The sequence below is a fragment of the Acomys russatus genome, chromosome 27, assembly GCF_903995435.1.
Source record: "Acomys russatus chromosome 27, mAcoRus1.1, whole genome shotgun sequence".
In the NCBI taxonomy this organism is placed as follows: domain Eukaryota; kingdom Metazoa; phylum Chordata; class Mammalia; order Rodentia; family Muridae; genus Acomys; species Acomys russatus.
The window spans coordinates 50,846,653-50,870,248 of NC_067163.1; the positions used below are offsets into that span (position 1 = coordinate 50,846,653).

The window sequence follows — 23,596 nt, forward strand, 5'->3', positions numbered from 1 at the left end:
TATCAACTACAGAGAAATGCTACCCTATGTTTTTTTCCTAATGATTTTGCCAACAGTGCAACTTAACCCTTTAGAGTCCTCTCCTGACAGATAGTTACAGGCTTATTACTTTCTTTCAGTTCCATCCTTCCTGCTGTGCCGAGCACTTCAGCCCACACCCTGCCTCCCGTCCTCCAGTTCTCCGTGTTACTACCAAAGCTGTGGGTTCTTGGCTGCTTCACAGCCAGCTTCCCCATCCAAGGCCACTTGCTTTTTAAAAAAATTCTGTTGGCCATAAAGATTTGTTAAAAACATTAAAAAAAAAAAAATCAATTTAGGAAGTTGGAGAACCCAAGTTTTGCAAAAAGAACGGGCAAGCATGTTGCACAGGTAAAAATCAAGGACATTGTAAAACAAATAATATACAAACTTTTATTCAAAGATAATTCAAGAAAGACACATGGTGGTCATCTTTAGAGAGATTAACCGAAGATCTCAGAAACCCTATCTGCTCAATACACATGGTTACTCACAGAAAGCTTTCTCTTCCATTAATAGCAGCTAGATTTATACACACAGAAAAATTCTTAAGACCATGCAAATTCAGTTGAATTCCATACATTCATTATATCATCAAAAACCTGCAGGTATTTTCATGCCAAAAGTGTTACTTTAGGGAAAAAAAAATTAAAAACACACACCAAAACATGACCAAGATTAAACTAAAGAAAAAAAATAAATAAGCATAATTTATGTTTTATTTAAAAAAGTTTGGCATCACACATATTAAAGTGTGTTACGCCATTTTCATTCCTCAGAAGTGGCGTTTTAAAGTGTTAAGCATTGTTAAATATCAAAAAATACAACTCTGTTTTACAATGTAGTACTGGCATAATTCAAAGTACTGTGCCAATTATAAATAGATAATCAAGTTTCAAACACCTTTTCAAACATATTTAAAGGAAAGCATATAGACACACATTTATATGCACACAATTTATTATATCCATGTAATCAAAGATACTTATAAAAGCAAACAGTTTCATCCCTCTACTATGTTTATACTTACATAGATTTTAGTCTGTCCCAAAGATTCTGTTCCCATGAGTTTTCAGGAGAAAGAATAAAGATAAAACTTAATTTTACAAGAACACATGTTAACTTTATTCTCTTTCACAAAATAATCCATAGTCATTCGAGGCTGATAAGAACTAGTTTTATGAAAGCAACTGTTGCCTAAAGACCATGGCGTAGGGACCGCAGTCTAGGTCTCTTGTTGTCAGTCAGCTGCTGCTCGGTGCAGAGAAAACCTACACAGTGCTTCTACCAAAAATAATCTTCAGTATCCGAGGCCTCTAAAGGCAGATGATCTCGTCTTCCACTGAGACGTAAAGTGCAGCTCCTAGTGGAGAAGCGCTAGGCTCTCAGTCACTTCAGAAATACTTGTTGATGGTGCCTGTTCCTCGTGTATTGATACGCTGAAAATGTCCTTCGGGCTCATAACGGTTTATCAATAACTGTGACCCCTGCATGAAGAAATGAAGAAATAGCAACACTCTGTGCTTTTGAGGAAATCTGGACTCCTCTACTGCTAAAGCCACAGGCAGCTTCTGAGTGCCTTTCCTCCAAGCATGCAGCACTATGTTTTAAAAATTAGATTTATTTATTTTATGTATATGAGTGTTTTGCACGAGTGCATGTATGTACATCACATGTGTGCCGAGGTGTGTGCCTAGTGAACTCGGAAGTCAGGGAAAGGCACTGGTCTCCTCATACTGGGTTAGCCATGTTTGTAAACCACCATAAGGTTGCTGGGGACTGAGCCTGGTTCCCATGCAAGAGCAACCAACACTCTCAACGGCTGCACCATCTTTCCAGCCTTTACCACCTCGCCTCTGTCTCTGTCTCTAATAACGCCTTTTTAAAAAGGGCTGGTTTTCATCATTTAATTATGTGTATCTGTGTGTGTCTGAGTATGTCCCTCCTGGAAGAGCCTGTCAGCTGTCCTGGAGCTGGAGGTTCCTGCAAATCCACTAAGCACTCTTAAGCCTGAGCCGTCTCTCCAGCCCCAACATGACCACTGTAACATAAATGACTGTGAAAGCTCTGCTTAGACCTGAATAAATTCTACAGCAGACTATTTGCCCTACAACTTTTTTTTCTCCCTTCGAAGTTATTTAGTGGGGAGAAGTTGCGTTAGTGAGAAAATAAGAAAGTGTAGCTAGTACTTGAAGGGTTCAGAAGACATGCTGGATGTCCATCTTGGTCTTGGTGACAGTCCTGTGGGCATGTGTGAGTGCCATCAGAAAGAAGGCGTATGTGTCACAGCCCATACATGGAGGTCAGAGGACAACCCATGGGAGTCATTTTACTCCTTACATCGTGTAGCTCTCAGAGATTCAGCTCAGATCACAGAGCTTGGCCAGAGCCTTTGCTCGCTTGAGCCCTTGTGACCCCCTTCGTTACGCTTCCTAGTCAAGGAATGAAAGCCTTGCTGCATAGTAAACTGCTCTCCACCATAGACATTATTTAATCATTATAATTTATTAAGTACTTCTGAGCTGGAGGTTCGGGCTTTTAAGTATTACACAATGAGAATGCTGGTGCTTCACTGGGAAAACACACACACCCAGGGCACACTGTGTAAGTGTACATCACAGAAGATCCTCTTACAGGAAGATATGTCACGTGTATAGCAGGAGACAGAGAATGAAGCAACCGTACCTGCATAGCTTCTCCCCGTGCTCATACAAGAGGACACAACTGTCCATTTATCTGTTGTGGGGTTATAATACTCTACTGACGCCAAGTTACAGGAACCGTCATCTCCTCCGACAACATATAACAGACCGTTAACTGCACAGACACCTTAAAAAGTTATGCAGAGAGGAAACAATTATTTACAACCTCCAGGTGGGTGCAAGAGATGTTCCACAGAAGGAGGCAGAGGAGGGGAGGATGTTACGTGAGACCTCCTCTGTGCAGGAGCACAGCTTCTACTGTGCATCCTTTCTGCAGTAGCTGCTTTAGCTATACCAATTCACTCAACTACAACCACACAGCTTTACATGTAGGTTAGAAAGTATCTCACTCTTCATCTTAGAAACACAAAGAAAGAGGAAGAGGGGGAGGGGAAGGGAGAGGGAGAGGGAGAAGGGAGAAGGAGACTGAGGAGGGAAAGGGAGGAGGGAGGGGGAGGGAGGGGGAGAGGGAGGAAGGAAGGAAAGGGGAAGGGAGAGGAGACAGGGAAAGAGAGGTCATAGTGGTAATGTTCTCCATGTCAGCTTTTTAGGGAAATATAAGAAAACATTTATTAACAGGAAGTTGAAATGAGAGCTGGGGCTATCTACATAGCTCACTCGTAGAACAACTGCCTACCCTATCTGTGATTTCTAGTCTTCCATTGGATGGTTCAGCTACTTTCTTTTCTTTTTTTTTTTTACTTTTATTTTATTGATTTATTCTTATTACATCTCAATGGTTATCCCATCCCTTGTATCCTCCCATTCCTCCCTCCCTCCCATTCTCCCCTTACTCCCCTCCCCTATGACTGTGACTGAGGGGGACTTCTTCCCCCTCTATATGCTCATAGGGTATCAAGTCTCTTCTTGGTAGTATATGTGCATTCTTTTTTTTTTTTTTTAAAGATTTATTTATTACATATACAGTACTCTGCCCGCATGTACACTTGCACACCAGAAGAGGGCGCCAGATCTCACGATAGATGGCTACGAGTCACCATGTGGTCACTGGAATTGAACTCAGGACCTCTGGAAGAGCAGATGGTGCTCTTAACTGCTGAGCCATCTCTCCAGTCCCCTATTTTATTTTCTTTAAAGGGAGTGGTGTGTTCAGTAGCCGAGCATCTGCCGAACGTGTATGAGGTGCTGGGTGTAATGGCTTAGGCTGTAATCCTAGCACTCTGGTGGCTAAGGCAGGAATATGGCGAATTCAAGGGCAACCTGGGCAATGTATCGGGAGGTAAACATTATATTTCAACTTCACTTTGTCTAGGGCTAGAGAGAGCGGTCAGCAGTTCAAAGCACCAACTGATTTTCCAGAGGACCCGGGTTCAATTCCCAACACCTGCATGGCAGCTGTGATAACAACTGTCTGAGACTTCAGTTCCAGGGGACCCTGTGCCCTCTTCTGCCCTCCACAGGTACCAGACATACAAGTGGTGTTCACTTTCAGGCATCACATACATTCACATAAAATAACAAGATTTTGGTTAAAGTCAACAGAATTTGTTTCTTTTTAAGTAAAAAGCCTAACCTGGGCATGGGAGCACACACATACCTGGACTCCAAGCATGTGGGTGGCAGGGGAAGAGCCAAGTTTTTAGGCTAACCTGGTCCATAGTGAGACCTGGTCCCTCAGACACACAAAGATATAATATTTTCAGAATTATTAAAAATGTGTATTTCAAAACTACACTAAAATGGAGCGAACCTTCTCTCTTTTTTCTTAGACTCTCAACCATTTTCCTAGTCTAGTCTTTCCACAAGAGCCAAACTCACGGTGTTTACAAACAATTAAAAATCTTTAGGAACAGAAGAAGTCTTTATAGCAGCTCCGCAAGGTCAGCGTGTGTACTCAAGTGCATGCTAGCTCACTGACAGACGGTGGTGAGGAAATCCAATGGGCCCTGGATGGCCCAGGGAGCTCAGGTCCTATGCTGACCTGTGAGGGGCACACAGGTGAAAGGGTGTCCCACCGTGGAGGAGCTCAGGTCCTACGCTGACCTGTGAGGGGCATACAGGTGAAAGGGTGTCCCACCGTGGAGGAGGTCGGCTTCTGCATCCTTCTAAAGTCCTAAGATTTACTTACACCAGGTTCTTTTAGGCAGTTGGGAAACAACAATCTACTTTGCCAAAAGAACAGACCTATCGCAAGCTCTTGACAGTCCTGGTCTGTTTGGTTTACTTTATGTCAACCGAACATGTACCAAGGACCTTACAGGTGTCATAACTATTACAAGGGTGCTTGCAACACTTCTCATCTCTTTCTTCTGCTCTCCGTGCCATACATTTCCTTTTTTCTCCATTCTGATTTTGTTGTTGGTGGTGGTGTTTACACAGTATCTCCCTATGTAGCCCAGGCTAGCCTGGAACTTGTGTCACTCAGAGCAGCCTGGAATGCAAGATTTTTTTTTTTTTTTTTTGCCTTTATATCTCCCCAGCGTGGGGATTACAGGTACGTGCCACCATGTCTGCATTTTTTTTGTTGTTGTTGTTCAATTTCGATGTCACAGTTTACCACGCTTATGAAAACTTTTGAAATATGGCCTACAAATGGGTTGCTAACTTAAACTTCTGTGATGCCCTCACTTCTCCCCTTTTGTAATTAGGACATGTCCTGCCCCTTCCTTGCCCCATGAGTCCTTTTTTCCCCTTGGAGGTGCCTAGATGAGGCCTGCCTTTCTCCTAGATTATGTAAAGACAGACTGGAAAGAGCTTCAGAAACAAAGAGTGAAGGTTACCTGACGTTCCTAGTCCTGAGTCCTTGCACCCTGGATCAAACATTTACTAACCCAAAGGCCCAGACCTGTGGGTCCTGCAAAGCCTCTAGACTATCTCTTGCTGAAAAATTTTTACTATCTTACCAAATACAATTGATCAGGTAAAGTACACGACCGAACAGTTAATTATAAATTTTGTCCTGCTTAGTGACAGTACTTACAGTACTGTACTTTGTACAGTACCTCTGGCCACAAAGAAAACCAAAAGAGCATTTTTACGGAGGACATCTAGCAACCTAATCTAATGGTGCCTGGTAACCTTGGGAACCACTAGGAACTTACACTAAGGGAAAGGGCAGGAGAACACTAGCACTTCCTTCCCAGGAGTCTTTGAAGTACGGTAGTCATATGAGCCGTAACTGTTTAGGGCAGCCATAGGTTGTATATACAGTGCTGATCCCATGACAGTGTAACAGAGATGGAAAATTCCTACCCTCCAGTGATGCTGCAGCCTGGGACAGCTAATCTGACACGGTGGCAGGTTGTTTCTGGTAATGCCAATGTGAACACAACCATCGACCTGCCAGCTGTGTAAAAACACTGCATGCGTGGCTACAAACAATACACAATACTTCATGGTAAATAACCATAGCTCCTGTTTTATGCATTTTGTAGTTATTTTTGAAAAACACATGCTTCTACTTATCAAAGAAACATGTACTGTTAAGCAGTGAGCTATGTTACCCAGGCAGTAGCTCCATACAGGTTATGCCTATTGGGTTGTTTTCATTACATCAAGAGGCCACATGGGGTAACAGGCCTCTAACACCTTGGATTGTAAAAGTGTGATGTTCACATAATGTGAAGCTCACTTGCAGCTAAGCCCTTTCTCAACATGTTCAACCATCTGTGGGAAACACGTGACGGCAGCTCTCTGACCTTGAAAACCTCTTTGTTCTCAAGATTATTTTTTTGTGGTGGCCACAGGTTTCTCTATGAATCTTGAACCACGTTAAATCAGGGCAAGCTCCTCAGACTCCGCTCCCCGCCCCAAGGTTCAGATAATAATTTGCTTTGTTTATGAAAGTCTTGTTACACAACGCACAACAGCTGGAATCCAGTGCACCACCACACGTGGCTCAAGCAGCTTTTACCTACTATTGATATTTACCCAACTGGGCAGATTCCATAAGAACTGAGCTCACTGGTATGTGATAAGCGGTAGGCACTTAAAAAAATGTTTGCAATGGGGCTGGAGAGATGGCTCAGTGGTTAAAAGTGCCGCCCGCTCTTTCAGAGGTCCTGAGTTCAATTTCCAGTAACCACATGGTGGTTCACAACCATCTATAATGTGATCTGCTACCCTCTTCTGCAGATACAGCACTCATATGCAATAAATAAAATAAATCTTTTTAAAAAATGTTTGCACTAAAAAAAAAAAAAAAAATCAATGAATTCAATAACAAATAAAGAGGGTTTGACCAGCAGTCAATCAGTTTACAAACCACCATCAAAAGATGGTAGAAAATATTAGGTTTCTAAAGTAATACACACACACACACACAGAGCTAACAGTGACCTTGAACTTCTGACCTTTCTGTTTTCATAAGTGGAATGCTTAGACTAAAAGCATTTACCACTATGCCTGATTTCTGTGGCCCTACTGATTGAACCCTGGCCCTCAGAGATGCTAGGCCAGCATTCTACCATAGGGTCTTACATGTGTTTGTCCGTTTTGAGACAGCCTTATTCTGTAAGCGCAGGCTGACCTGGAACCCTCTATGTAGCCTCAAACTCCTCTTGCCTCAGTGCCCCAAATGCTAGGATTATAGGCATGAGCCACCATGTCTGGTTTCTTAAATTTTTAAAAAATTACCTTGGTGCTGATAGGGATCAAACTCCCGGTCTTACACATTGAAGGCATGTGTGCTAAACTGTGCTCCAGCCCTAGGAATTCATTTTAAGCGCTTGTTTTGTTTTGTTTTTCAAGACAAGGTTTCTCTCTGTGTAGCCCTGGCTGACCTGGAACTCACTCTGTAGAACAGGCTGGCCTCGAACTCAGAGAGATCTACCTGCCTCTGCTTCCCGAGTGCAGGGGCTAAAGCACGAATTATAAGTTTTGCACTGGAAGTGCTCAAAGCCTATCAGGAAACGAGATCAGCAAAAGAACAATGAAGACACACAGTGAAACTAGGAAAATGTTCCTGAAAATGCAGTTATGGACAGCGTAATCTTGGCCTCAACAGATACCTGCATTTCTTCTGCACATGTTCATATCTGCAACCTGTCTCCAGGCGTTGGTGGCGGGGTCATATACTTCAACGCTCTTGCGGACCAAAGGGCCATCATGACCTCCTACAGCATATAATAAGTTGTTTAACACGCCCACACCTAGAAAACACAACCAAACACATTACTGGCGAGCAAGGGAGGTGAGAGCCTTGCGGTTCAGTGCAGCTGATGCAGATGCCTTGGGATGAAACCCTGAAGTCATAACTCTCCCTGACAGGGCTCTGACAGGAAAGCTCGGCACTGCAGAAATGGAAGGGAACGGACTGGCAAGGACCTCAGTGAGAGCCGCTGTTCTACTAAGAGAAGAAAGTCAAAGAGAAGGAAAACACGCCAAGCCCTTCAACAAAACCCTTTCACAAACAACTTTCTCTGAAGCGTTCAGTCTGTGAAGGCATACAAATGCAAAGCAGTGGCCATGAAAACACTTGCTCGCTGAACATCTTCCCAAATAAGCACTAAAAACAAAAACCTAAAAGGAATGACAAAACAACATTATATAACCAAAGCAGAGGATCTTTCACTCTGTAAAACCACACAGTAGTCTTACTTATCACTGCCATGTAAAAGCACTTGACAGAGGCAGTAAAAGCGGCAGACTTTCCACACGCCGTACCCAGTTGCTCCCCAGTCACTTCATCCCAGCTGATGACTGGGGCTTCTAGTTACCTGCCCCGCTCCGCCTGGTGCTCATTTCCGCTATGTACGTCCACTCGTTTGCAGTAGCGTTATAGCACTCTACTGTGCTGAGACACTGGCGCGAAGCTCCATCGTAACCCCCCACGGCATAGAGCAAACCTAGATGTGGAAACCACAAAGAAAGCCAAGTAAGCAACCCATTCTCCTTCTCATCATGAGATATTAATGTAAGTTCCTCTGTGGCAAAGTATTTCTAATTTTCATAACACACGATACTCTTGACAGACGGTAGCGGGTGGAATGATCAAATCCTATTACAAACAGTGCATGGAATCAAGGATGCATTCTTGACATTTTTTATACTTTCATCAGTGATCTGACTAAGAGCATAAGAGAAGTCCATGCATGACTTTAGGTAACCCTAGCTGACTCATGAGCAACATCTTGGAAAATAGAAATATCAGTTATCATGGTAAGTTGGGGAAGGGAGTTAAATCAACAGTCAGTAGCAAGGGGCTAGACAGAGGGCTCAACAGTTAAGAGAGTTGGGTGCGCTTCTAAAGGACCCGTGTTCTATCCCTGGCACCCACACGGAGGCTCACAACCACTTCCAACTTCAGTTCCAGGGGATATGACACCCTCTTCTGGTCTCCATGGGCACTTCAGGCACACGCTGCGCAAGCGTACATGTAAGCAAACCATCCATATACATTAAAAGAAAGAGCCAGTAGCAGGATGAAATGTAGAATACAATGAAATATTTGGGAAGAAAAAGTTACAACGTGCTAATACTATATCATGGATGAAATAGCAATATAATGACATTAAAAGCAACATGCTGAGAAACGCTAGTCATAAACATGCTCTGATGTCATTTATATAAAAGGTCTGAAAGAGAGAAATGTACATGGTAACAGAAAGTCGTGATTGCTAAGGACTAAGGAGGATAGGGGACAGCTGGGGGAAGTAGGAAGGCTTTTTTGGGGTAACAAAAATAATCTTAAACGAATTGTGGCGAAATGGGAAATTATACGACATTTCAATTATTTTTAAGAAGCCACTTTAAAAGAAATGCATTTATTATTATTAATTATACATTTATGATTATTAATAATTATACACATAATTAATAATCATAACACACTTGCATGTGAATACAGATGCCACAGAGACCAGAGATATTGGATGGCCCTAGGGCTGGGGTTATAGGAAGCTATGAAATGCTGGGAATCTAAGTCAGGTCCTCTGGAAGTGCAGTAGATAGTCTTAACTAGCAAAGCATCTCTCCAGCCCTCCTCTCCCATTCCACCCCCCCCAACCCCCCAAAAAAACTTTTAAAAGTATACAGAAAGCTGGGACTAGTTGCACATTTCTTTAGCCCTAGCACTCTGGAGGTAGAGGCAGGTGGTTCTTTGAGTTCAAGTCCAGCCCAGAGCTACAGAGTGAGTTCCAGGACAGGCAGGGCTACACAATGAGACCATTATCTAAACAAAACACTTTTCTTCAGCTGTAAGCAAAGTGATGTGAGCTAACTAAAGCAACCTCGCCCCCCCTCCCGCTTTGAATGTAGACTGGCCCTCGTTTAGATATAAACTTTTTAAAGTATAATGACCTGAGATTGTTTCCCCAACAATTGTAATAAGACCAGGGGAAAGGGCTGGGTGCCCCTTAGGTAATAAAGTGCTTGTCTAGTGTCTGAGGTCAATTCCCAGAAATGTTTTTTAAAAAAAATTTTTTTTTAAAAAAAATCAGTTGACTGTCTTATATAAGTCACATACAAAGAAGGGGAGGGAGGAAAAAAAGAGGGGGAGGGAGGGAACAGGTAAAAAAAAAACCGGCTTACTTGTACAGTTTAACTTATGTAAATGGACTGATTTTAAAAGAGAACAATTAAACTATACAACCACTGCTTTTCGTTCAGCCATTTCTAGAAGAGTGCTCAGATCTCCAGATGACCCAGTCTCCAGAAGCCAGCAGGCCAGAGTACCTGCACACGCTCACGTGAGGGGACCGCCAGACCTACCTCCGACGACGCCCACCCCCACACTGCTCCTCCTCGTGTTCATCGGGGCGACGTGAAACCACTCGTTGGACTTTATGTTGTATGCTTCCACAGACGAGAGACCTGCGAGAAAGCAGAACACCCTTCATTTCCTCTTCCAAAAAGACACCGGTGTTCTTCTATATAAATATCACCAGAAGAAATAATGCCAGGCATTCTACACTGTGCTGAAATTAAAAGGAGGAAATGGGAGAACATGCTAATTACATGATAAGAGCGGCTTCTCTTCTAGAAGCTTCCACTCAAGCCGTTGCCATGTATAAGATTTTTAAACACGGAAGAGTGGCAGATATTAGTTAATGCACAAGAAACAAAACGATATAATTTTCACTGTTACGTCTTTTTAAAATAGCTATTTATGTGTTTCGATGACCCTACATAAAATTGTTACTTAAGTGTTTACGTACATGGGTTTGTGCATAGACTGTAGTGCTTATTCAGGCCAGAAGAGGGCGCTGGGTATCCTAGAGCTAGAGTGACATGGGTCGTGAGCTGCTTGGCCTAGGTGCTGGAAGCCAAACTCTGGTCCTCTCAATGAGCATAAAACACACTTAACTATGCAGCCATCTCTCCAGCCTCTATTGATATCTTTTAAAGGAAAAAATTAATTTAAGATTTTGTGACAAGTTCTCATGCAATAGCCAAGGCTACAGTTACAATTCTCCTGTCCCTAAAATTCACCACACTGGCCTTTAAAGAAATTCTTAGTGTCACTTTAAAACATCTCTTAGATATCATACCTGCTCAAAGCACTCAAGCATATGCTAATTTTACCATAATCTGTTCCACAAATGTGGTTAACATGCTAATTATAATACCAATGTAAGAGAGAAAAAAATCAGCTGCATCTAGAAGTTTCAGAGCCCACTCTGAGGGCTTTTTGGCAAGCCCCTCTTTATGGCCCTCCTTGGGGTCAACCCTTCTTCCTGCCCTACTTTCCCCAGCCCAAACCTCCTCAATGTTAGGGTTGGGCCAGCCCCTGAAAAAAAAAAAAAAAAAAAAAAAAAAAAAAAAAGAGAGAAAAAAACTACCTGTGCTGCCATCAAAGCCCCCCACGGCATATAACAACCCGTTAAGCACAGCCGCTCCGAGAGTGCTTCTTCGGTCTCGCATGTTTGCCACACTGGTCCACTGGTCTTTCACGGGGTCATAGGAATCTACAGTGCGAACTCTCAGTGAGCCATTAAAGCCACCAACAGCAAAGACAAGCCCAGCCATATAGACCATCCCTGCAAAGGAAGACATCAATTCAGGATAAGTATACCACCCAACAGCTGCCCTGATCTGAAAGCAGGCCGCGGCCAAGAAAGCCTACAACCCTTGTCAGAACACACAACTCTTAAGAGTTTTAAATACTGAGTCAGTCTTGAAAACTCTGCATTTGTAAGGAACAGAAAATCAGATGTGCACTCGGTAGTAAAGGGCTTGCTTGGCCTTGCACCCCATAGACAAAACTAGTATCACAAAAGAGTAGCCAATGCGGGGGGGGGGGGGGGGCGGGACAGACAGACAGACAGACACAGAGAAAGGGAGAGGGAAAAGAGAGAGCTCATGCGTGCATGCGTGTATGCGTGTGAGTGTGTGTGTGCGCGCGCGCGCGTGTGTTTTACTGGCGCTTGAATCCTGGCCCTCATACATGGTAGGCAGGTGCTCTACAACTGGATCACACCCCTAACCCTTTATTCTTACTGAATGAAGAAACTCTGGGTTTGCTGGCACGTAACGATTACCAGGACACGCTGGCGGGGCGCTACTGTCATGGACAGACACTACACTGAGAACTCCTTTTATGAAGGAGACGAGAACAATGGGTCCCGTCTCAGCCCCAGCAGAGATTCTCCAGATTTGCAACTGCTCCTTTTGAGTAGTTCTGGTTATACAATATCTGCTTCAACATGTCTGTAAAACAAATGGCCGGAAAGGGAGCAAATGATGCTTACGGCTTAGTTGGAGATTTCTAGAACTAAAGGCCCAAGATTAAAGAGTTTTCTTCTCTCTTGATATTTTATTAAGGTAACTAGTCAGCAAATTGCCAGCTCCGCCAGTTTGTCCTAGAAAACCAGAACAATGCCGAAAAATGAAGACAGCATAGCAGCCAGGCATAATGGAAGACTCCCGTAATCCTAGTGCTTCAGAGACCAAGGCAGATGAAACAGGAAGTTCAAGGCCAGCATGGGCTACATAGACACATAGACCCTGTCTTAAAATAAAATAATAAGGGGCTGGAGAGATAGCTCAGTGGTTAAGAACACCGCCTGCTCTTCCAAAGGTCCTGAGTTCAATTCCCAGCAACCACATGGTGGCTCATAACCATCTGTAATGTGAGATATGGTGCCCTCTTCTGGCTTGCAGGAGTACATGCAAGCAGAGCACTGTATACATAATAATAAATAAATAAAGCTTAAAAAATTAAAATAATAAAATAAAATGAGCTGCTATCCTTTCCACAGAACGGGTTCTGTCAGTTCTATACAACACCCTCCTTCTCTTTTTTCCTCATGTTGTCAAGGCTGGCCTTGAACTCACTGTGTAGTTAAGGATGACCATGAGCTCCTCCTCCTCCCTCCACCTCTGGAGAGCTGGGCACAGACCACCACTCTCAGCTTTCTAATAGACACTTTTTTTCTAAAGATCTGAGAGCTCCCAAAGACCCAGCAACAGAGAGCTGATCACAACACCCCACACTCACCTGCCCTGCATCTCCTGGAAGGCAGCTCTGCCACTTGGTGCCATCGCTCCTCTTTGAAGTCATAGCATTCCACGCTTCGGATAGCCTTTGGCGCTTGGCCCCCGACTACCACCATCAACTAAAAGGGAAGAAATGTAAGTGCTTGAACCGATGACGTCATCTACTCAGGACACTGACAGCATCCTACAGAGACACTGCCAAGAGGAGTGCTGGGATGAAAAGGGCACCACAAGCTGGGGGAAAATGGCTACCTAGCCAACATGAAAGCGACACCAGCAAGGGGCACGTGTTAAAATTGCACTTCTATCATCTAGCACATTTAGTTTAGAAATGAGGCTTTTAGAAACTGAAAGAAGCTTCTGGCCACTCAAGCAATATTGAAGGCAAAACAGTAGGCAGCCAGCACTGGCAAAGTACTGGGGCTTGCTGTAAACCAGATGCTGGTTCTGCAGTGATCAGAGGGAAGACTGCTACAGTACAGAAGAGGCAGAAGTAAAGCCTGTGAGTGGGAAATGAGAGAAAGGATAGTAAAGTGTACGCACATGGAGAAATCATTTTAATTAATAAACCATCATCAGAATATAATGGAGATGCCAAGCTCACAATGGCCAAATGCTGGAGACAACCAAGGACTGCAGACTCTCCTCATGTCACTTGGGGAGCGGGTTAACCAAGTAACTCCACATTTCTGTCTGCTTAGGATTATGACAGGAATTGCATAGGACATGGTCTCTGCCCACCAAGAGCTTATAGACCTCACTACTAAGGACCTAACCCCCAGGATGCAATTCCAGACCCATATACAACTGTGCATAATCAAAAACCTGTATGACATTAACTGCTACTGGGGAACAGAAAAAAAGAGAGTGACCTTGATTAGTGAAGGCTTCGCCGGGAGCCAGAGCAAAGGCCTTGGAGGACAGACAGGACTTAGAAACCCATGTGTTTGTCTTTTACTAGACACATGGATACTTTCTGGCAAGGAAGAATAAAAACTATGACATCAGGACAATGTCACAGTTAATAAAGTCTTGGATGGAAAACTGTAAGGAATGGCAGGACTTTGGGGAGAAGATGAGAGAAATAATACTGAAAATAAACAAAAAAAAGCCAATGTGGAGAAACTCACACAAGTGGGATGTTTGTGATCTTGACAGCATGACTTAAAACTACAGAAAGATATAAACATAGAAACCGCGTTTCCAGACTCACAGCAAATCCCAAGTTTCAAGGAGAATAGCCCGTGTTATTGAGTAAAGCAAAACAAAACAGCCTTAGGATGTTAAGGCTTACCACGGACCAATGGACCAACGGTGCAAATTATTACTGTTATTCCTCCAGTTCTGGATTCAAATAAACAGCAAGAATGGAAGAAAATCACTATACCCTACTACCAAAAGACCAAACAAACCATAAAGACAGTAGTGGCAACTCTGTACATACAGATCTGTGTTCAAAGCTGTCTGGTAATTACAGTATGGAAAGGGTCCTCAATGGTGTACCCAGTGAACACCAATGCAAATGTCAAACCTCACAACAGGATACAGATATTTTAAAGACTTTGTTTTGGACTTCAACTATGCCTATATGTGTATGCGTCTAAGTGCGGGGTTTGCGCAGGCTGAGCGCAGGGCCTGCAGAAGCTGGAGGATGAGGGCGATGGGAACTAAACTCAGGTCCTCTGCACGCACAGTACACATCCCTAAGCACTGAGCCATCTCTCCAGCCCCGAGAATACTTGACAATCCTCAGTGGGCATGCCGACTGATAGATCTCATCCTTCTTAAACTGAAGCCCACTGTTTCTATACTGAAATGAGAACAGAAGAGAAAGCAAGTCACTGCAGAGAGCAGGGGGTAACATCTTCATTTTACTTATCCAACAAAGACAAAGTGGGATAGAGATTTGTACTCCAGCGATCAGAGGAAAGTGAGCGGGCAGAACATAGGGGGCGGCATGAGAAGCCGCGGCAGAGCAGAAGGGACCGGGAAGTGTTGTGCGACCAGCATAAGAGGCTGTTCATATCACTGGATCCTTGTCACTTAATGGGATCTGAGAGCCACGCTGTATGTCACAGCACACAAAGGAGAGCTTCTGGAGAGAAAGATCAAAGGTAATGACGGAAGAGGACAAGAAGTGGGGAGACAAGTCAATCCCTGTGGCCACTTAGACTGTCTTTACCCAGAAACACATCAATATTTATTTACCAAAAGCCGGGGTCGGGGATGGTGGTGGTTAAGACAAAAAAACAAAGCACAGAAGCAGTACGTCTCTGGGGGTTGGAGAGATGGCTCAGCAGTAATGATGTGTACTGCTTTAGTAGAGACTACACAACAGCACCCAGCTCAGGTGGTCCACAGCTGCTTGTGACTCCACTGCCAGAGAATCCAATGCCCTCTTCTGCATTTCGTGTGTGCCTGCATGCACACGCATATTTGTACACACAGACACATAAGTAAAAATTAAAAATAAACCTAAAAAGATTATAGTTTCTTGCTATGATATTCAAATATAAACATGCTTCACACAATGCTTATATAGTTTACCTAGAACATAAACAAGTGTGTGAGGCTAATAAGTCGTATGTGCAATTAGTGATTGCTGTAGGCATAAGGTTACTGTGTAATATAAATGCTGATTTCTGTAAACCACCCCTCCTGATGTCTGGTTCCAAGCTTTGTTCTTTACTGTTTAAATGTTGTTTACTTGCTTCTCCCCAACTGTCTCCTTGAGATGTCTATAAGGCAGCTGCAGCCAATCAATGAGCAGGAGAGAGAATAGGGCTGGACTTCCTGCCTGCCAGAGGAGGAGGAATTGGGAGAGGAAGTAGGGGATTCAACCATGGGTAGAGGTCTAAGGAAAATCAGGACGAAGGAGCCAAGGAAAGCTACAACGTGCAAGTATCACAAGGATGTTTGCTGGAAGCAAGACAAAATAGCACAGAAGGCTAAGAACAGACTTAAACTGCTCAAGATTGTGTTGTGACGCCTTGGATTATAAAAGAATCTCAATTTGTATGATAGCTGGATTAAGAAATAAGCTAAGAAAAATAAACACTGTTTCATATATATATATATATATATATATATATATATATATATATATGTATGTATAAATAAAACTTTAACAGAGTGCACATGAGAAAACATATTTACAGTGGGAATTTATCAGAAGTTACGGTAATTTCCTCCACATTGCTACTGTGCTTTATTCTATTTGACCCTTCAAGATTATGATACAGATACCATTACTATGAGATACGCATGCATACAACATTAATCCTGTTTCATTCTCACCTACTCAGAATAAATCCTGACTATAACCACTGTAAAATCATAAACAGTACCATAGAAAAACTTCTCACATAAGCACCTTTTCCAAAACCCATAAAGAAATGTGAGAAAGGATGGGGCATACAGGAAGTGCATACTCAAAACTGAACTGCTGCTCCTCCACAGCAAGGGAAAGCTTGAGGAAGTGAGTGCCAGAGAACTGCCATGAATCCGTATGCATACTGCAAACAGCAGTTATAGTGTGGAAAACTCTGGAAGGAGGTAAGAGTGGGAAAGGGAGGCCCAGGAGACAACTTAAGTGAATAGATGGCTTAAACCTTACAAAGAGAAAATAAAACACTCGGCAGGATTTAACCCAGAGCTCCTTAGCTCTGAGAAAGTGCCGTGTTTAGCCTGGAAATTAGATGAAATTAGGTGGAATTCATCTTGATTCTAAAGATCTCTCTGCAGTATATAGCTGAAGATGCCAGAAGATGGCACGTGAGCCAAGAAGGCTTTTATTCTCCTCCTCCTCACAGACATGAAATATTTATGAAGTATTAAAGTTAAGTGGGAGATGTCAATATGGCTCAGCAAGGAGAGGTACCTGCCACTGTGCCTGATGATGTGAATTTAACCTCTAGGACCCACATAGGGGAAGGGAAGAATGGACTCCCCAGTCATCCTCTGACAGCCATGTGCACACATGTATGCACGTACGCACGTACACACACACACGCACACACACACACACACCTCAATCTAATAAGACATTTTAAAAATGTATAGAGGACAATGTCACAGTGCACACAAGGAATAGAAACAACTGACTGAGCTACTGCTCATCTTTCATCCTAACATGTAAATCTAAGAAAACCCCAGGATTTCGGTTATGAATGACCTTGCTCACAGGAAATTCTGCTGTTTAGTCTAATTCCCCTCTTGTTCCCACAACTACTTTAACTAGAGGAACTCAGAAGGAACAGAAACCAATTGCCTTCCATTCCAGAAGTGTGATGACATAGAACTTATCAAGATTAAATGACGGTGCTCTAGAGATGGTTCTGTTGTTTAGAGCGCGTGCTGTTCTTACAGAGAACATATCTGGCTCACAGCACCTACACTGAATGGCTCACAGCCACTTGTAACTCCAGCTCTAATGCCCTCTTCTGGGCTCTATCGGTACCTGCATGCATGTATATGTACTTACGTACGTACGTGTACACACACACACACACACACACACACACACACACACGCGCGCGCGCATACACAGAGACAGAGATTAAACAAATTAGGCTGAGAAGATGCTCAGTGGTTAAGAGCACCTACTGCTCTTTCAAAGGTACACAGTTCAGATCCCAGCACCTAGACTGGGTGGCTCACTAATGCCTGTAACTCTAGATCCAATGACTCTGGTACATCCTTCTGGCGTCCATGTGTGCACATACATCACATAAATAACATAATAAAATAAATCCTAAAAAATGATGGGAAAATGATTTTTAAAAGATTAAACGAATTGAACAATCTATACGTTAACACGTAGCCAACAGACACTACATCACATTTGCATTCTTAGGCACACTTCCCACACAGGAAAACTCAAACAACCAGGTGTGGAAATTCAGATGATCAAAAACAGTAACAGCTCACTGTGGGCCTTGAGACGGGGCAAGCACAACTGTGAACAATCGGTCCTACTTTGGGAAGGTTCATGGGTGTCCTCAGCCGGGTCCGCACACTCTTCATTAACATGCGCTGCTCTGTTGGCAGCAAATGGTACTTCATGGCTTCAATGAGGTAATCTTTGCACGCACTGCTGTTCTTCACCAGTGCTTCCTCTTCCACCCTCTGTGGGAAGGAAGCAGACAAGCTCTGTGAGGGGGAACAGCTAGCGCAGAAGAAAGTGGCTACAGAAACAGACAGGAAACAGAAACAAAGCAGTAACTGTCGTGTCCGCCCAACTTCTGCTCAGGCATTTGGCTATAGAGAAAAATAGCACTGAAAGCTTTAATCCACTCATTCCTTATCTTTAAAGAGGCCACAGAGTTGACAAGAAAAGGAAAGGAAAAAAAGAAAGAAAGGAAAAGAAAAGAAAAGAAAAACTTGATGGGAAAGGCAGGGCATGCGGGCTTGGGGACTTCAGCTTGGAACTCACGACCCCATGATGTCCCAACAAATCTAAGTGACTATGAAGAGGCAAAGCCTGTGATCTGGGCTACTAAAAAACGTAGATAACAGGTTCTTCAACTGGGCTAGGCAAGGCTATTAATTCATGGTACTCTCTCTAAAACAGAAGAACAAATGAAAAGAGACCCAAAATACTCTAAACCATTATACCTATGTCCGTCAATCCCTCACATCCCCAGAATGCTTGGCCTCAGTACTGTCCTGTCTGTCTGTCTGTCTGTCTCCTTCCTTTCTAAATACTACACTATCCAGAGACCATACAGACCATGTTGAATGATGAGGTTTCAATAAACCTTAAAATGTTGAAACCTGATCTGCTAATCAAAAAGTGTCTATTTATTAATGGTTTCAATTACAGGAACTAATGCTGAGAAGTTCCTGAAAGATTCCTAATAAGCAATGAAGAGCAGATTTAAAATATTCCAAGGATGACTAAGAACCATGCATTTCTGATTAGTTCGAATACCCTGCTTTTCTTCATCTTAGAAATAGAGATAGCCACATACACGTCCCTGTGCAAGTACGAAGTAAGATTAAACAGCAATTGGGTCAAATCTCAAAGGTCCATTCCTGTTATGCAATTGGAAGAGGCTACCAAAGGAAGAAAGCAGGATAAACCTGAGCACATTTATGTACATGCACTCAGAGGGCCACAAATGCCACCTCAGAAAGTTCTAGTACTTTCCTGATAGAGAAAGACAGCGGAAGCCAATTCCTAGGAAGAGGGGATGGGCTCAGAGGGGGTTGCTGTCAAGGTGCCAGGTGCCTTAACTTCCCTCCTTCATACACTCTAGAGACCTGTACCCTGCAGCCTTTACCACTGTGGGAAGGGGCTCTACACGCTGTCAGGCAGGTGCACAGGTGCTGTGCGCATGCCTATGATTTATATATGCACTTACCTGTACCAAGTACTCCCGAGGGAGCAAGGGTAACCGGACGTGTTCCATGAGCCGAGCCATAAACTCCTGCCTCACATCCTTATCATGGTTTACCCAGGCTATTACTGCTTCAAATACCTTAAAAAAAAATTGGAGAAATAAAAAACAATGAGTTATATGCCAAAGCATGTAGCTCTGCGACGAAGCACATCTTATACACAGCATTGCTAACACTATAACATCTGGATCAAAACTTCTGAAATCCTGACTTGCCACACACAAAGGTGTTTGGTCCAACTCGCTTCTCTTTCTTTTGGCATGCAGAGCTTAGTAGGTCGTTCACTAAGGAACTCTGGGCACCCAATAAGCACTTTTCAGTTCACTCTTGCTAAGCACTTCACCAACTCCATCATACCTCTTACTGAACTTCAATGGTAGCTGTGCCAACATGGTAACACACGCCTTTCTCCACTGTGCACCTAGCTCTAACTACAGGCTTAAGCTCCTTTAGAATAAAGCACCCATAGTAATGCTGCACAGCGACATCCTAAAATGAAAACCACACGTCTTAGTTTCTTTTCTATTGTTGTATCAGAACACCGTGACTATGGCAACCTATAAAAGAAAACACTGACTTTGAGGCTTATGGTTGATTTTCACCATCGATGTGACTGACTTTAGAATTGCTTCTGGTGTCTCTGTGAATGTGTTTCCAGAGGGGGTAAAAACTAGGGAGAGGGAAGGACCCATCCATCTTAAACGCAGGTGACACCTCTGCATAGACTTTGCATAGACACAGATGCAATAAGTGGGGAGACGGAGAAGGCCAGCAGGGTGCTAGCATCACAGTTTCTCCACTTCCTGGCCCTCATTGAGAGGAAACTGCTGCCCCACCATGCCCTCCTGCCACAAGAGCCTGAACACTCTGAGACCATGAGCTGAGTGAGGCAAATCTCTTCTCCTTTATGGTGTTTCTGCCCAATGTTGTGGTCACAGTAACACAAACGTGCCAAATAAATACACTCTTATAAATAACTCATGTTTAAAATTCTCTTCAGTTTTATGAACCAATTTTGGGCCACACATTTAGAAATCAAGGGTCTCCACAGTGGACCAGCCCTTCTTTACCACAACAGAACACACGTAACCATAGCACCCTGAACATTTTTACAACGTTAACAGAGAGAGCATCACTACACAACATAGTCCTCTGAGGAAACAAATAAGCCAATAGAGAGGCAGTGTCTTTCTACATAATTTCCTCCCGGACTGACGGATACATTTCCTGATAATCTTTAAAAGGTTGTAGGAAATGTTTGGCAATATGCAAATGGGTTACTGGAAATAAAAACGGGCTATTCTGATACAGCATGAAGCTAAAAATAGTGTGCCTTCTAATTATCATCTTTCTTTAATTTATCCTGTCAACAAGGACTTATTAAAGGCTTCTGAATGCCAGGTGCCTAAGATAAAGAAGTGAAAGAGTTGGCACTCTGTCAGCCACCCACTGCTGTTCAGCTCTGTCGGCTCCATGGCCCTGTTTTCACGGTCCCCCCTCAGATTCTCCTGCTTACTGCTATCACCTCAATGTTCCCCTACTTGGCCCTCACGCCACAGGCACACGCCTGCTCCTCATCAACATGGAAGCTAGTCTCTGCAGCTGCTTCCCAGAGAAGTCTCATCTCCGAGGACTTATACCACTGTGTGATAACTTTCCACAGCTAACCTAAACTGTCCCTGTGCAACTAACAGAGCGTGCACAATAGCAGCAACTCGGTGCCATCTGAAGGCGGGAGGATCAGAGGAAGCCAGCACCTTTCATCTTGGTTTCTTGACTTGTTTGCTGTGATGGCCATGTACATCACGTAAGAGTTATGGTTACCTGCAGCAATGACCACAGCATGAAAACCTTCAGCAAGTGATAAAAGAGGAAGAAGAGAGGACAGACAGGGATTTGGAGACAGACAGCATAACTATCTCCTACCCCCAGCTCGAGCCTGACGTGTCTATGAAGGAGTTACTTTGGACATTGCAGACTCACAAGATACCACGTGAAAAAGAAGGGAAGCCCCAGATACCCACTACAGAAGAATCTAGAAGAATAAGGCTAGACACTTCCAGTCAGCTGGGCCGCTCTGACTGAAGCCTTGGATGCTGCAGAGCTGAAACAGGCTGTGTCTGCTACATCTTCCATGAAGGCTGACCACTGAAATGTACACATGATAAAAATGGGTCCTGAGTGTGCTGTTTCGGGGTGGCTCATTGCGTCAGTCACAGTCACAGCAGTTCTCATGGCCTTTCTCAAACGCAGGGCTTATCACGGCGTCTGTCTCCTGCTTAGAGCCTGGAAGCAGCTCTTCAGCACCACAAGGAAGGTCATGACAGCTAATACAGCTGAAGGTATCCACAGTGCTCTCTTCCCACCTCGTTTCCGACTACTCTCACTGCCGCACTCCCCCAGCCACCCTTGAGCAGTGACATCCCTTACATCCGCCTAGTCCGTCCCTGCACCCTGAAATGCTTTCCCCGCCCCAATCCACTTCCATTTCTCTGGCAAACTCTAGCTTGTTGCGAAAGGTGTGGATCCTACATCTAAACCAAGCTGACGTATCACCCCTCATCCCAAAACAAAACGCTCCTACAGTGCCCCGGACAGAGCTCTGGAATCACTTAGTTGCTGGTTTACCCACTATGACTATGACTCTAGTGTGACTAGAGAGGTCTACTCTGTCACAGAGTCAGGATCCTGAGACAGTGACTGGGGTGTGGAAGAGACTCGGCAGTAGTGTCACCCTTCTCTAAGCTGCTAAGATTATGCACGTCACAGTTCTACATATATTTTCACATCATAGAGAGAACGTTTTTTTTTTTTTAATCCCCAGATGACATGAATGCCCTGAGAAATAGAACCAGGGCCTCTATAAATGTTTTTTTCTCCCCAAAACAGGGTTTCTCTGTCTAACAGTCCTGGCTGTCTTGGAGCTCGATTTGTAGATCAGGCTGGCCTCAAATTCACAGATACCCCACCTGCCACTGCTTCCCCAAGTGCTGGGATTAAAAGTGTGTGCCACCACCACCCAGCTCTCTATAATGTTAAATTTCTCTGAAATTCTATTTGCAGCTGTTGTTTTAGTTTTGTTGTTCTTATTTTTTGCTTTGAGACAGGTTCTCTCAACTGTCATGTATCCTTGGCTGTTCTGGGTTCATGTAGATCAAGCTGGCTTTGAACTCATGAAGATTCACCTGTCTCTGCCTCCCAAATGCTGGGATGAAAGGTGTGCACCATCAGGCTGCTCTGTCAGCTTTTGTCTCTTTATTCCTATGTGCTACAAACTGCCCAGAGAAAACAGAACAGTAAGAGGAGCTTCTATCTCCAGTCATATAAGACTCAATAACGTAATAAAGGCAACCCAAAATGTAAGGTCAGAAAAAGCAACTGCATGGAAGGGAGGGAGGGAGGGAAGGAGGGAGAAAGGAAGAAAGGGAGAAAGAAAGGGAGGGAGGGAGGGAGGGAGGGAGGGAGGGAGGGAGGGAGGGAGACTGACCTGCAGGGCTGATATATAAGCTTCAAAAAGCAACTTAAAAGGATGACAGCACTCAAGGATGTTCAATCTAGAACTAATGAAACTTTAATGCACTGAGAAAATTCTTCTGGGGACTGAAGAAATGGGCTGTGCAGTGAGGAGGAGCACGTCCTGTTGCAGAGGACCTGAGACCAGTTCCTAGCACCCAACTTGGATGGACAACTGCCCGTATCTCCAGCTTTAGTGCATCCAACTCCCTTCTGGTCTAATAACTTTAAAACTTTTAAAAGAAGGTGTTTCAGCTCACAAGACAGCAAAGCTAATGAGTTGTTGTCATTCGGGTTTGTGTGAAATATTTATAGGCATCTAGCTGTAGAAACAAGCCCATTCTCCCAAAGGGACTTGGTCCAAATCCTTTAATGTGTACTTGCTCTTGCTGTAGAGGTCAAGTGCACTTCTTCCAGGTCACTGAGGCTTCTAGTCACACGGGACACAACTTACAAAACAAGTGAAAAGGCACAAGAAGAGAAAGGTCTAGGCTGGAGAAACATCTCAGCCAGCCCCATCTTTGGAAGCATCAGAACCCGACTGTGGTCCTTGGAGTCCAGAT

The 23,596-nt window shown here is 43.8% G+C and overlaps 1 protein-coding gene across 2 annotated transcripts in view; it reads right to left on the reverse strand.

Annotated features, from left to right (window-relative positions):
• Positions 1 to 397: 397 nt before the first annotated feature.
• Klhl2 (kelch like family member 2) overlaps positions 398 to 23,596 on the reverse strand; it is a 115,569-nt gene continuing 92,370 nt past the window's right edge. For both annotated transcript variants that reach the window (XM_051169499.1, XM_051169500.1), the window contains 9 exons: positions 19,484 to 19,600; positions 18,096 to 18,245; positions 13,120 to 13,237; positions 11,462 to 11,659; positions 10,392 to 10,493; positions 8,399 to 8,527; positions 7,691 to 7,831; positions 2,704 to 2,847; positions 398 to 1,505 (listed from right to left, as the gene is read on the reverse strand). In XM_051169499.1, the coding sequence (XP_051025456.1) occupies positions 1,477 to 1,505; positions 2,704 to 2,847; positions 7,691 to 7,831; positions 8,399 to 8,527; positions 10,392 to 10,493; positions 11,462 to 11,659; positions 13,120 to 13,237; positions 18,096 to 18,245; positions 19,484 to 19,600 (1,128 nt within the window). In that variant the 3' untranslated portion in view covers positions 398 to 1,476. The remainder of the gene's footprint in view (positions 1,506 to 2,703; positions 2,848 to 7,690; positions 7,832 to 8,398; positions 8,528 to 10,391; positions 10,494 to 11,461; positions 11,660 to 13,119; positions 13,238 to 18,095; positions 18,246 to 19,483; positions 19,601 to 23,596) is intronic.